Raw genomic sequence first — 15520 nt, forward strand, 5'->3', positions numbered from 1 at the left:
ACGTTGCTTGCTTTTGCAGAGTTCACTCTTGCCTTTTGTTATTAATTTAGTATTATACTGGCCCTTTGATGACACTTTTTTTTTTTAATGTCTGTGGCGGACACAAAGCAAAGTGCTACCATTCCCTGACTTTGCCTCTGCTCTCCTCTTATGCTTTGTTGCTTTAAATGAATTCTGCAACATGATAAATAACATTACTGCTATCTGACATTTAGGATGAATGTTGTTGGACTTGGAGCTCTTGTGTTGGAAACCATAATAAGCCGTGAGCTGTTTTCTTGTTTTGCAACAACCCCACCAGGCCCTCCATCCTGCTTTTATCTTTTCGAAAAGGGCAAAATTTCTCATTTTGACCTGCAGCGGCCCAGCAGCTCAAATCTATCGCTTTGGTGTTGCAGGTTTTGATGTTTAATAGTAGAGATGTACTACAATCTAACACCAGGGCTCTCAGATTTAAAGTTTAAAAATCAGAGCTGGAAGAAGAAAAATCAATCAGGTGATCAATCTCAATTTCATATGGCTGTTGTTTTTTGTTTTTTTCTCGGCTTGACCTCCTCCGGGGAATGTTTTCAGAGTGATTCGACAAAAGAGTTCTTACACAGGACTGACCTCAACTTTTTCTCACTCACTTCACATCAGTGAGTCTGCACAACTAGTCTGTAAAAGAATGATTGAGTGTTCAAAATCATCAGCACAAATAATGCATTATTTATAAAACACAGAACATATAAAACACACACACACCAGATTTCTGATTTTAGCCTTTTGTTGCTTTTATTTGAAAGACATGACTCATAACTTATGACTGGCCCTTAATATTATTAGATATGTTATACAATATATGTAAAACTTTTACGGTATGAACAGATTAATGCTTCAGTTTGGCTTTACATGTGTCTCACGACCTACTGTAAAAACAAATTCTTAACACTTTAAATATTACATAAAATTAGGCCCCCTGCTCCCTCTCTCAAAAATACATGTTAAATGTGAAGAGTTACGTTTAAACTGTCTTGCGTACATATGCTTTGTGTCGATTGACAAATAAAGCATCTTCCTTAAAACAGGAGACATTTTATGATACTTGTGTCATAGTTACAATGATCACTGTTGAACATTTAGGCTTAAATAAAAAGGAAAAACATTACATTTTTGTTTGCAATATTATATCTTCAGTAATAATATCAATACAGTTAACTGCACTATTACAATTAAATGGTTAATGAAAACATGTTTATGGAAAAAATGCAGTCTCGGTTGATAATTTATCAGCACTGCTTAGTTTTATCATTCAATCTTTAACCTTCATTTTTCACAACACAGGAAATGATATGTCACCCATATCCTGTTATGTTAAACAGTGCACTAAAACATGTTTCTAAAGACATTTTAGGCAAGAAATAGGCGATTCAGCATATATTCAATCAGCACTGCCTAGTTTTATTGTTTGATGGGAGTTGGGAAGTGACACTTAAACTGTCATGTCTAATAAAGGCAAAGCCCCCAAAAAATCATCTTTAAAATTAGATGCATTTGTTGTAGTTAAAGTGACTCAGCCAGTTTCAGACAGGTCAGAGTGCATTTATGTAAAAGGTCTATTAAATATCGTCTGGATTTGAGGACATGCTGTTTTGATTTGTTGTTTTGTGAGCCTGTATGGGGTCTTTCTTTAATTTAATCTTTATAAAAAGCCACAGATGATTGAGGCTGGTTGAAGAACTGCCTGTGGAAGTACTAGTAATGAGTCTCTTCTAGTTTTTTTAAATATCTAATCAAGGTTTTTGACATGTTAATTGAATACCAACGTTTCCATCAATTTGATGTTTTCCTGTGTACACTCGCAACAGGACTAACAATTTGAGAGACTGAACACAGCTGTGACGTACTCTTTCTCTACACCCGTCACATTAGATGGAGTCATTGATTCCCTTAATTTAAAGTGTCTACAGAATTGTTTTTCCCACTTGTTCGCTCAAACAATGCTATCAACCTCTCCAGACCTCATCTGAATTTTACCAATTAATAGCCAGACTAATGAATACTTAATTAAATTCAGAATGAGTGAGGGTGGGGGGTCTGGACACAAGAATATAAGGGTTCAATACAATACCAAGGACAAATTTCTATTCAGGCTTGGGACCACCAAAGTTTTTTTCATGCAGCTGACCCAAACAACAGACACACAGGTTTGATTAGAAGGAGAACATCAGATAATTGGAAAGTGCTTTAACAGTCTAGTGTACTTGAAAATCATAGATTTATTTTCTTCTTTAAAGGATTGTCTGAAGACTTGGGTAGTGAAATTAATACTTGGATTTTTTATTTATTTGTTATTTTATTTGACAAAGTGGATTTAACTTATTACTATTGTAGTGTTTGATTTTATCTGTAGGTAAGCTTCACGTGTTGTTGGGGTAATTGACCATCATTAGCTCCAGCTGAGTTGAAATCACTGCCTCAGACTGACTTTTTAAAGCTGTAATTGGTAGGTATTATTTAAAAAAAAAAAAAAAAAAAAAAAAAACTCTTTGTCACATTTGCCAAAACTGTCACTACATCCTCAGAGTAATACTTGAGAACGAACCCTTTAAATGGCATGTGGAGAAATCCAAAGCTTTACATGTTTGCCTCGTTTCGTTACAGTTGCTGAACTATGGTTGGACAATTGCTAACTTTTTGTGTTTACCATTTCTATTTGCAATAGCTTTAACATCAAGTTCTGAAAGTTACAACGCCAAAACATCAAGAAAATGAACTGTACCCTATAAAATGTAGATATAATGTATTGCTCTAGTATTAAATTGTATGTTTGTGCACATATAGAGCCATATTTGTTGAACTTCAGAGAAGTGCAAAGGAAGGGCAGGTCAGGAGGCCGATCATCACATTCCCTGATGTGCTTAGTAATCTGAAGTACAATTAGATCCTAATGCAGCACACTTAAGCTCATCACAAATCCAATACCAATCAGTGATGTCCTTGGCTCTAAAATGGCGGCCTGTTTAGATATTGATTAGACACTGCGTTGCTGATGAAAGTATGGCGCTAGTTGTTTTACAATATTGATTAGCATGGAACAAGAGAGGCTATTTTCCCTTCAGTCTGGGAAACAGAAATAGTGTCACTCTGGGGCAGTAAGCTAAACATGGCATTTCTGTGCAGAAATAATCGTTTTTATATGTCTCTGTGGTGGTGTGCTGCACGTGGAAAAGAAATTACAGATAACATTGTACTGCCGGCTGCTTTATCAGATCAATAAAGATGAATGAATTTCCAGTTTTTTGTTTTTAATGTTAGTCTGAAAAACATTTGTCTGTATCTAATCCTAGTATTTGTAGAAGTGCTGGTTTACATTGAGGTCATATTACTGTAGTGTGCACAATATTAAAACATGTTTGGAATAATTTAAATACATTGTTTATGTGAATGGACAAAAAATTTCAAGTTTCAAAAAGAAAAAAACAAACATATATTTGTGTTAAAATCTATTAGATGTTGATTCAAAATAAAAGATCACACAACTGGAAATCCTGAGTTTGAGCTCAGTGAGTAAAGTTGGCCACATAATAATTCTAAATAATGATAATAATCTAATGGAGGTGGTTTAGGATGATACTGACTTCCTTTAAATTTTTCATTATTATAGGCTGATATTAAAAATGTGGATTTTGTATTTTCAGCTTCACTATGAATATAGCACGTTTGAGGATTCATAAATTCATGTTGTATATTGCATGTAAATAATTTAGCACTTTGTATGTATTCATATATTATTATTTCAGTAGAGCATATGTCTCTCTTGTTTCTTTATGTATCTGTTATTTAATTGGACTGCGTTCTATGTTTTGCTTGATTTTACAGCAACTGATGAGAGAGCGTCAGCAGATGGCCAGTCGTCCATTTGCCTCAGTTGCAGTTGCACTGGATGCCAACACAGAAGAAACAGAACTGTTGCAGCCTGTGCTTGATGTGAGTCCTACACAAATACACACACACACACACACACACACACACACACACACACACACACAAAATATTCTCAGATGAATGCCAATATAATGTGTGCAATAACATGTAGTTGCAGTGTAACTACAACTGTATTCCTGTAACATCTTGCAAGAGTCTTTTATACTGATGTCTAATAATGATGCCTCAGTATTCTTTCATCTTAACTACTGCAGTGTTCCTAAATAGCAGCAAGATATGTTTTCACCAAACTGAAGTCTTGTCATCTTTGCACAGGCATCTGATACAATCAACCTTAGATTTGTGAGTGCTTTTACTGACATACATACAATAGTTTTGTAGTGCCACATAATTGAACCTCATTGTGATGTACTCAACCGGCTCATGCCCTCCGCTCCACAATATATCAGCCTTTTATCCGCTGCCCACATCAATAAGAAATCTCCCAGTGATGGTCTTTTCTTCCTGTGTCCCTCTTCTTTATATGAATTGTCCTCTGCAATCAGGGCTACAGACTTGCTTACATTTTTCGGTCATTGTTATAAAAAAAGAAACATCTTTTAAGCAAAGTAATGTCATGATGCCAATTTAGATTAAAATTGATTGTTGTTCTGATGGTAAAATGATGATGTCAACATCGTGCGTGGAACATTTTATTATTCTTTGTTCTGCGGTGTGCATATTTTCATTTAGCCTAATTTGTCCTCCTGGGTTGTTTACTAGAAACATGCTTCATGTTGATTTTGAACTCAAATTTGTATTCATTTGTTATTAAACCCCGAATGCTCATGTGTTTTCGCACATCTGAAACGATCTGTCCAGTTGCCTCTTTATTCCTATGGTGTGAATACCTCCCATACAAATAGAAAATAGAGAAGAAGTCTGGTGCTAAGCACTGTCTAGGGCTCTATGACACACAGGATAAAAGCATAGCTTGGAGCAATATGGGGAGCTACATTCTCAAATTGACATCGGAGGACCAGCAGTGTTTCCTTAGCCAGAGCCACCTCTGTGTCACCTGCTGCTGAAAGAAATAAAATCACTGTGGCAACCGGGAAAGAGGTATTACATTAGCTATTAATGTCTAATACTGAGTGGTACTCACCATGCATTATGGTGTTGTGAAGGGCAATGTAAAGAGCAAAAGAGGAGAAAAACAAATGCTTCTCAGCTCTCTGAGTGTACTTTTAAAGCAGGGGAGGTGCAGTCTGAATCTGAATTGTTCTGGAGACTACTGCTTTGCCTTGATTTAGGTAAAATGTTAATTACATACTTGTCATTTGGACACGTGTGTCAATCTGTAATTTCGTAATTTATTCCAGTAGTGCCCCCCCCATTTCTGCAAAAAATCCAAATGCAGTGTTCTTGTTATAAGGCGCATTAAGGCAGAGACTTTGCATCCACTGGAGAATATTGCTGTAAACAATATCCCAAGCTGTTTTGGAAATGATAACTGGAAAAAAACGCTCTTCAGTCTTCTGTTTCTTGACCCTTTCAAGATGCAGAATGAACCTACAAATGCTTGACTTTCAGTTTCACTTAGATGTCCGCACAGTTTTTTAAGAAGTTACTATAAAAGTTTTGTGACAGAAAGCACCTGAGAAACGTGATTTACATGTGTCCTAAATTGATTTCACAGATGTTTGCATGCTGAATGCTTTTCAGTAACACCTCATGAAGTAGTAAATTCAGCATACAAGCAAACAATTTTCCTGCCCAGTATATTGCCTAGATGGGTTTTTAAAATTGTAGACTTTTTAAAAACCTGTAGACAGCCTTACATCTAATTCAACAAGCAGCTCCTAACTAAAGGAATACTTCAACCCCCAACATGAAAATTTGTTTATTAATAAGTCACCCCATGTTTTAGGATTTACATATACATACATATATATATATCCTTTATTTGACCAGGTAAAAGTCAGTACCTCCTAAACAGACACCCCTTTACGACAGTGGACTCAACTGAAAGTGGAACTCGCAGCCAGACTTCATTGAAAAAATCTGTAATTTTAACTCCCTAAACACAGGAGCTGCTGGTCAACCACTGCCTCGTTTAATTAGTTTGTGTTATTTTGTGACTTTGGTAAATCTGAACTAACCCTTTACAAACAAACTTCCTGATCAAGGCTACAGGAGACCAGCAGCTTCTGTGTCAAAGGAGGTAAATTTACTGTTTTTGTCAGTGGTCTCTGGCATTTCAGAGAGCATAAATAAGCTTCACCTTTAGTTTACATCCCTGTCAGAAAGAGCTGTCTGTTTGGGAAGTACTGAGCATGTGACAGATTAAATGAGAGTTTGTTAACAGATGTTTCAATATAGTTCTGCAGTTATAAAGTGCAGACCCCTGTTAGACTTCAATTTATCTAGAATTTTCTCTTTTTTTGTATTCCTAATTCACTGGAGGCAGGTGGGAAAAATGTTTTCTTCAAGAATTCAACACAAAATGGGAATTGTATCTGATTACCAAATGATCATTTAGGAGGTGAAGTATTCCTTTTAGGTGTTGGTTAATCATATATGCTAGATTCCCCATTCACTTCCAGAGGGACAGGAATGGTACTGAATGACATTCAACGATGCCTGACGCCTGTGTTACTGTAGGCAGAGTGTTGATTCTAGATGTGAAGTAGCCAAATAGAACATGAATATCTTATATACACTGAAAGGTCATAAAGCGTACCTTACAGGGAGACAAAAGCAAAACAAACACTCAACTGTGTTGAAAATGTGTTTTTCAGAGGTCATGTAGTTGCTGCTGCATTTGCTGCAGTTTGCTCACTGTGATGTTTTTGTTTTTTTTTTAATTAAGTTTAATTATTAAGTCTCCAGCTGTTAAAATGATTTGCATGAGGAAGCTACATCTATAACTGAAATCTTTGTATCTATAGAAACACAGAGTGTTATTCAGCCACAGCACACTGTAGCCTTTTGCCAGCTTTTAAATATGTCAGTGTATGAGCCCATAAGAAAAATCTGCATGGTTTCAAATGTGCAAATGCATATGTTGGACTGCATACTGCTCCATTACATGCCTTGGCTCCAGCTGAAGGTGAACTGTATAAAACAAGCCTAATTCTCTTTTATAAAGGTTAATTGGTCGGCATCTGGCACCACTTAGCTATTGGAAATGATTTTTGATGTCAAAGAGGACACCGATGTCACGCTAGCATCACTGGTTTCCCATTTGTTTCACCAGCTCTGTTTGTACTTTAAACTCAGACCCACTCATCACAAGATTAAGTGTATAAATGATATAAGCATATATACAGACACATGAACTGCAGTGCTGTATATGTACATTCAGAAGTCTGAGGTTGGTTTAAAATGTCAGGGACAAAGTTTGGATTAAGCTTTAGAATATTATAACCACACTAAAACATGGTCCAGCTCACACAGGAAACAGGGGCTGCAGTATCAAAATGACCCCTCACACCCATTCCAACACAACATTTAAGACCCTATTCTCCGATTCTACTGTCAGCGCTGATCTCACTGCATTAATTAGTACCAGCTCTCTGTCGCTAAGTCTTTGCAGACCCTCCAGCTGGTCTGAGAGAAAATTACAACAGCTTTTGTGCCCATTTCCTCCATTTTTGGTCAGTTTAAACCCCATAAGAGATGGACATTACATTTAGTGACCAAGATGTCAGCAGCTGTTATACAGAGAGCCAGTCGGGGCCCAAACACTGCAGGCCCAGGCCTCGGTGCCACAGATGTCTCTACTCACTATGGCCGGCATTTAACATATGGAACCACTAACAGACAGCGAGTATGATGGATGACACCTGTCAGCAGGGAAGAGGAAAACGGATACATTTTGTGTGTGTGTGTGTGTGTGTGTGTGTGTGTGTGTGTGTGTGTGTGTGCGTGTTTGTGTGTGTGTGTGTGTGTGTTTGTGCACGTGCACATGCTTATGTTGCTTGGATGGTTATGAATGAGCATAATACAGCTCGATTAATGCATATTGTATAAATACAGGTAGTTTAAACCTTTGGAAGATATTAAAATGGAGACGCAATTTTAAAAAAGCAACTCTATGATTGAAATAGAATGAAATGGTTTATTAATGTTTCTATTCTCTTTTGCATTTTAGGGAATCATTCCATTATCAGAGATTAATAAGAGCATTTCACCGAGAAAATGAGAAAAAGCAAGAAGAAAGAAGGCAGTTTGCCTTCGCTATTATTGCTGCCTTTCACACAAACAAAAATTTGTAATTTATATTTTTAATGGCAAACATTGCGCTCTCTCTTTTTGCTTTTTATGTCAACAAAGAGCAAATGTCTGATTGAATATGTGTCAAACATCAAACCATTTTCATACATTATGTTTCAAGGCAGTCAATCCAAGAATTGTTGAGATATTTCAGTAAAAGCCAAAAGTTTCCATTTGCTTGTGGCACTAGAGGAAAAGTCAAGAGATGTTGATGGCAATCGTCCTTTGGGGACCATTAACATTTTAACCAAATTTCATCTCAAGCTGTTCCGTAGGTGTTGAGATATTTCAGTCTGGGCCAAAGTGGTGGACTGACAAACCATCATGGCTATCCCTAGAGTCCTACTTACCATGTATTTAAATCAGACGTTTCCATTTCATAACTTAGCAACTGACCTTGCACTGATTAATGTTAAGATGAAGACTTCTACATATGCTATACAGCATTATCGTGGCTTCTGTCTTACAAACCAGAATTTGGTCTCAGTGTTACTAATTTGTTTGTAACAGTGTAATGATGTTTTACCCAGTGGTCCATGTAGCTTGCAGGGGAATCTGCCTTAATCAAAACTCAGCATAGGGTTAAATTAGCTCCCTTGCATGAATATTGCTTATATAGCTATTCATTAGCAGGATCACTCTAATGGTCATGAAATGGCTAGCAGTTTAATTGCCCTTGTATGTCAGCTGTAGATCAAATGTAGGTCTGCTGTGCTTAAAAAGATGCACGAGAATATTGTGTTCTGATCATGTGGTCTAATTGGGTTGAGAACGATGCATGCACAGTAAACAAGCTGTCACTCTCAAGCCTGCCTGCAATATAGAAACATGTCTCGTATGTGCAGTATGACTCTCATAGCCTCGTGTCACTTTCATATGGTGCCTTAGAAAGTTTTGAGTCACTCAGAGCATTACTTTTATTGTTATCATAGGTTAGAGGCAACAAGACTAATTAATGTACCTAGGTCGTCCTTGATCCAGGGTTGCATGGAAATTTTTTTAAAGCTAAGTATACACTGTATTTAGTGAAAGGGTAGTTTCAAATTAGGCCTTGTAATGTGTGCTCTCATTAGGTTTTATGGCCTGAGAAAAGCGTTTTAAATGTTGGGCTTCTTCGAACAGTTTAGCAACTGATTGACAATTAGAGTTTGTGTCTGTCACATTTAATGTACTTTCTTTTTGTACTTTGGTTCACCTTTGTCCCGCTCTCCATTCTCCTCATCTTTCTGTCCTTCTGTATTAGTTCCGGCTGATTAGTAGTACAGACAAATGGAAAATAACCTGGGCCAATGTTGACAGCATTCATAACCTCAAATGATTCGAAGTCTGCAAAGAGGTTTATTTTTTGAGAAAGGACAAATCCATTAGCTTGAAGAATCATCCTTCAATAGTTTCTTTCAGTTGATCGAAGTTGTCAAGACATATGACATTTCTCATTTAAAGTGTTCTCATCTTATTCATCATGTACTATAAAATGATTATCCATGGTTAGCTTTGTATTAGGAGGTTCCTCATATAAAGGGAAACTTTTTTTTGTGTCCACTTGACCAATGTGAACAACAGTTTGAAAAATTGGTGCAGTACTGCACGAGAGAGCTAAAACCAGCAGCAGCAAAACAGGCAGCAATGTAATCTCTGCTGCTAACGTTCACAAAATGTACTTATTTTTGCCACTGAAAGTCCAGGATTCACATTTTAAGTATCTGAACGTACAGAGTGGATCCCTACAGAGATAGATTTTTTTTTTGTTAGAGTAAGATCCTTTTGTTTAACCAGAAACCACCCTGAAATTGTATTTTCCAAAGCCACCAGACCCCATTGAAATAAACAGTCATTTCTGCAAATATAGAGTCAGCACATTGTGCATTACAGGTTCATTTCAGTCAAATTAGAGTTGGTGATTGCTAGAACGATGCAAAGACAAACCTCGACAGTTCTTATGAATTTAATTTTGTTTCTGTAGACTTAGAATGAAGTACGTTTTGCCAAGTTTTAATAACTGCTCATTTAAATGGAGTCTGGGGAGTTTAGCCGTGGCAATTTTGGGGAGGGCTGTTTCTGGTTAAACAAAAAGGGATCTTACCCTTTAACTAAACGTCTGTCTCAGTAGAGCTCCTTTCCACAATGTTTCAGTCACTTAGAATGATGATCTTAGCCTGTCAGTGGCAAAAACAAGCTCTTTTAGTGGATGTAAATTTACAATGCTCAGTTGCCTTAATGCTCAATTTTAACACCTTCAGTATCACCATATAACTAATAAACATACTGTTGTTATTAACTATGGCATCAAAAAATGCCAAAATTAATTGAAAGTTTCATGGAAAATTACACTGCATGCCTTATAGGAAACAAGATTGCACTGACTTTTGATCAAAGGAAATCTGCATATTTGACTGTATCATTCAGTTTATTCATATTCAGTATATCAAGGCTTTTAGAGTTAATCCTCATTCAGAATACTCAAATTAGCATCTTTTTTTTTCCTGTTTGCGCGGCTGCAATATACAACATATTCCAGAGGAACATGGTAGTACAAATTAGCACATCCCACTCCTGATGCTCTCATGTTTTAATGCATGTGCTTGTGCGTCTCTGCCTTTCTACCATTTTGTCTCTGCAGACTCCATCTCCATTTTAAATTCAGCCAGACACTGAGGAAAAAAAGTCAATTCTATTCAGACATGTTATTATTCCCCAATTTCTATCCCCTCATCCAAAACATGCTGTGAAACCCCTGACATTCATTATCAGGATGACATGTTTTTCACGCTTGAGACAAGCAGTTTTGGCCATTAACTGAGAGGGTAGGTCATTGTCTCAACACATGGACTGTCTGACAGGGACACACACAAGTGTTTTTGTTGTGTGACCAATCAAACCATTTGTCTCAGGAGGAGGGCGTCTTGTCTTAAATGCTACAACTCCAGCAGCTAATATCAGTGAGTGTTGGCCTGCTGGTCCCCAAAAGAGAAAATTCGACAAGATGTTGTAGAAAACAATTATCAAGACTTTCCGAGTGTGACTTCAACATCACTTTGATTTAAGCTTAGTTGCCAAAGAGACACTGGGTTTCTGTACCAATCAAGTCAATAAAGTACTTCTATCATGCGTCTTTCTGTCACACCTTAACACAAGTTACTATTATTGATGTCATCTGTGAAGGACGCAGGATACAGATCTGAATAAACTGAATAAACCAGTGAACATTTTTCTGATTTTAAAAGTTTAGTTTCTTGAAATTGTGTTTCACATGTGTGTTTTTTGTTTGTTTGTTTGTCTCTCATCTCAGGGTGCACCTAAACCTGTTGCAATGGAACCATGTTCAGGAGGGAAAGCTGCTGTGTTGACTGTCCTCATGCGTCTGCCCTCTGGACCGTCAGACTTACCTCCTCCAGGACAGTCAGGTAACACACACATTAACCATGTCATCACTGGTAAATTATATGCCCCAAAACTATCACATTTATAAAAAAAAAAATATATGTATATATATTCTATATTGGAACTTTTGTTTGAATTATAAAACTTAAGTGATTTCAATTTTTCAATTAGGCACACCTAAGGTGTACCTAACACAGGTATATTGTTTGTGTGTCTGTAAGGTGAAATGTGGTAAAACAATAAAAACAGCACATTACTGCAGTGAGTGATGCTTACCACACTCATTTTTCATTTTTCTCGATAAACTTTGATTGGCTTTGGGTTGCACATTATTAGTTGACAAATAAACTACTTTTTAACCTTTTTGCTCTGGATGTGTGTGTATGTAGATAGAAGGTTCATTTTATAAACATGACTTTTGTTTTTTGGGGATTCAAAATAGATTTCAACTCAAAAAAAGCTTGTGGTACAGACTCAGAAGCCTTTCAGAACTGACAAAGAGCATTACACTTTGTTGGAGCAGAGTAGTAACAGTAGCATCTGCATACAAGTGAAAAGTTACATGGGGCACATTTTGACAAATACTGTGTATATAAATTGTGAATAAGAGTGGTCCTGGGATTGAACCCTGGGGCATACCCTTTATTACATAAGGAGAGCTAGAGGTCATGCCTTTAGCCTGGACATACCATCATCTGTTTGATAAATAATTTTAAAACCAACAGACTGTTTTCACAGTCAAAAATGCAGTGTATATTACCAGCTATATGCTTAGCTCGGTTCAGTGACCCAAATCTGTTGGTGTTCATAATTTCATATCATAAGAGTCAGCAGGTCACAAGACCCAGTAAATGAATTCAATAATTACCTTTTTCAAAAAGCATATCCACATTTAAAATACAATATTTCAAACATAAAATACAGTCATCTTGTATACCACCAGAATTATACTGAATATATGTCACATACAGCAAATGGCTTAAACCATAAGCTAACATAAAAAACAACCATTCCTAATGTAAGATCGTAACAGGAAGAAAAAGAAACATTTGTTCTTAGAGGCTGCAATATGTTCTATATAAAATTGGGTTCTTGAGATTTTTTGTTTCACCATCCTCACATTTTTCTTTCTCTTTAGGACTCATCGTTGCCAGTGCGCTGATAGACATTTCACAGCAGAAACCAACAGATTTTAAGGACAAGTCCCAGGGTTTAAAGAACCGAAAAGCCCTTCCTCCTGCACACCAAGGCACCTGCGTCTGAGTCTAACCCAAACCCGTCAATCCATTTGGGTCACTTTTTTATACCATCTGAGGTCATATTGTTCCAATATACCACAGGTCCCAGTTGGAGGCCTTTCCAGAGACAACCCATGGCTACATGTAAAAGATTACATCTGGCTGCTACCGCGAGTCCACAAGAGCACAACCCTGCTTACCTTTTCTGCCCCTTTGCTCAAATCTGCATAAATCAATCTCTGGTCACATGAATCCTTCTCCAATCTCTGGAACAACTTTTCCTCCACCTTACTGGGCCCAAATAAGCTTTGGCAGACATCATGACAAAACTTGTCTGCGCTTAAAGGGGACCTGCCATCAGTGACATCAGAGACAGATAAGTCAGGAGGATCTGCACCCACTGAAGCTTCAGTTGTAGAGATTTTGCCACACCTCATCATCCATTTGCCCAGCAAGTGGGAAAAGCAAACGTATCTGTACGTTACGTCGTATCAAAGTTTAATCAATTTCCCTTACGTGTTGGAAATACAAGAGATGATTTTTTTTTTTAAAGGCTGGTAGACATCCAGCACATGCTGCCTATGGGGTTTTTGTTCTTCTTTTTGCTTGCCAACAAGTGGTATTCTATGGTGCTAAAGCATTTAGTTCTTATGCGAAGCCTTTGCTGTATGGACTGAAATCATTCTGCCTTTTTCATGGGGGAAGCTATGCGCTAGGCCAGGACTCTTTTTAACACCCCGTGACCACACACAGTGTTTTCACAGCTAGAGTATTTTGTCACACCACTTCTGCCAATTATCTGTTATAGCATTTACTGTACATATGTATCATCCACCCAGCTGAAGCTAAAGTCTGTATTTTCTGTGGAGTACATATACAAAATGCTGCAGACATGAGACTGCAATTACTACCAGCAGCATAGGGGTGCAAACTGGAGGCGGCACGAACAACGCATCAGTCATCAAACTAAAGCATGGAAAACTCCAAAACTCTAGAACACTTAAATGCATTTTTTATTAGCGAACTGGAAGTTTCATTTGTTACAAGATCAGTTCTTTCAGTGTGCTCACAACAAGACGTTGAATGATGCAGAGAAACACTGAAGTTCTGGTCGATTCTTTACTGTAGTCTGTTATTGTGTCATTTGCTGTGCAACTTGGACATTAGGTTTTTTAACTTGCCCTTGGATTGGTGTGGTGGATAGATTTTGGAGAAAGACATCTGCTTAATGAAATCAGACCAGGGACACCATGCTCCCCTGGCTGTTTACTAATTTGTTTTGTAAGTTTTTTTAAGAGCCCTCTGATGCTATGACTTTATTTCCATCTTTGAGTACAAGGATTTCCGTTACCTTTTTATAATGCCTTGGCTTTCCATGGAAGGAGGAGGACATGTTGATCTGCAGAATTTTAAAAGCTGTCGACCATTTTTAGCCCTGAAACCTCCACCCTGAGCTGTACAGTGTCTTGTTGGAACAAATGTGAGTCTTCGTCACTCTTATCTCTTGAGATTTCCTGTGTTTGTCAGGTTTTTATGACAGAATGGCAAGAGATTATCATTTATTTTAGGCCTTGTCACTTGTTACTATTTCATCTACGATAAATTGTAAGTCTTTTGCTACACTTGTGAAAAGAGCATTTCTGTTAATATTTTTTTGTTTTGATATTTAACAGATTCCTGTGTAATAGCATTTAACTTGATTATGTTGTTGAATTAAATCAGTTGTTTTAATGTCAAACTCCTTTTGAATCGTGCATCTTTAAGGACTGTATGGGCATTGTCTTGCTTTTTTGTTGCAAAGTGGTCGTTACGATGCATTTCATAAGGCTAGTATGCCAGCTAATGTGTTTTTATTTTGTGTTTGTAGAATAATCCTATAACAGTGTCATTACACAGGAATCAGGGTCTCACTGTACCGTGAAAAAAGATGATAAACTGCATATCAGTAATCTTCAGTGTATTTTAAAGATGGACAACATGCCAGAAAATAAAAAGAAAAACAGACCTGAAAATCTTTTGTGTACTCAAGTCTTTTCACATAGTAGGACATATAATACAGACATTGAATTCTATGCTTCTCCGTCTGCTTGTCTGGTGTTTTTGTCTCTGAAGCTTAAACCTACAATTTGTAATTGTGTTCTATAGCCGACTGCTCAACACTGGTTGACTGCCTCAGCTAAAGATAATTATTCCCCCTGAAAGTATCTGAGAGAGAACCCAGACCTGAATTTTTGTATTTTTGCCTGTGCAAGAAGTTGCAAAAAAAAAGAAAGACCTCTACACAGTATGATAAACTGTCTTATCTTTTAAAATTTGTATGAATGTATGTGTTGAAATGATCTAATGGCTGGTATTTTGATGAAGTTGTTATTTAAAGGGGAGAATCTTCTGATCTTGTCCCCAGCTCAGAGGGTAGGACGCTCCCGGACCTCATTGTCACCCCATTTGCGGACTTTTTCGGTAACTGTTATTCTTCTTTGAGTTAGCTGCTAACTGCTGCAAACTGCCTTTTATATCTCCCAGCAGTGGATCGCAAGCACAACACGTCAAAGCGTGACAACCACGGGCGTATTATGAGACAAAGGACCCCTGATTACACATATGCAATGGGCACCACTATCTCTCTTACCTAGGTGCAAGACACAGGTGGTTGCGGTGGTTTTGCATTTCTTTGTAGTCCTCACACATTTTTTTGTGGTTATTTTGTCTTTTTAGTC

General features: G+C 37.3%; 1 protein-coding gene across 1 annotated transcript in view; it reads left to right on the forward strand.

Annotated features, from left to right (window-relative positions):
- atrnl1b (attractin-like 1b) overlaps positions 1-14815 on the forward strand; it is an 84962-nt gene extending 70147 nt beyond the window's left edge. Inside the window, exons 27-29 of the mRNA XM_042507654.1 lie at positions 3862-3969; positions 11474-11588; positions 12704-14815. Coding sequence (XP_042363588.1) covers positions 3862-3969; positions 11474-11588; positions 12704-12828 — 348 coding nt within the window. The 3' untranslated portion in view covers positions 12829-14815. The remainder of the gene's footprint in view (positions 1-3861; positions 3970-11473; positions 11589-12703) is intronic.
- Positions 14816-15520: the final 705 nt, after the last annotated feature.

The sequence above is a fragment of the Plectropomus leopardus genome, chromosome 19, assembly GCF_008729295.1.
Source record: "Plectropomus leopardus isolate mb chromosome 19, YSFRI_Pleo_2.0, whole genome shotgun sequence".
Taxonomy (NCBI): Eukaryota; Metazoa; Chordata; class Actinopteri; order Perciformes; family Serranidae; genus Plectropomus; species Plectropomus leopardus.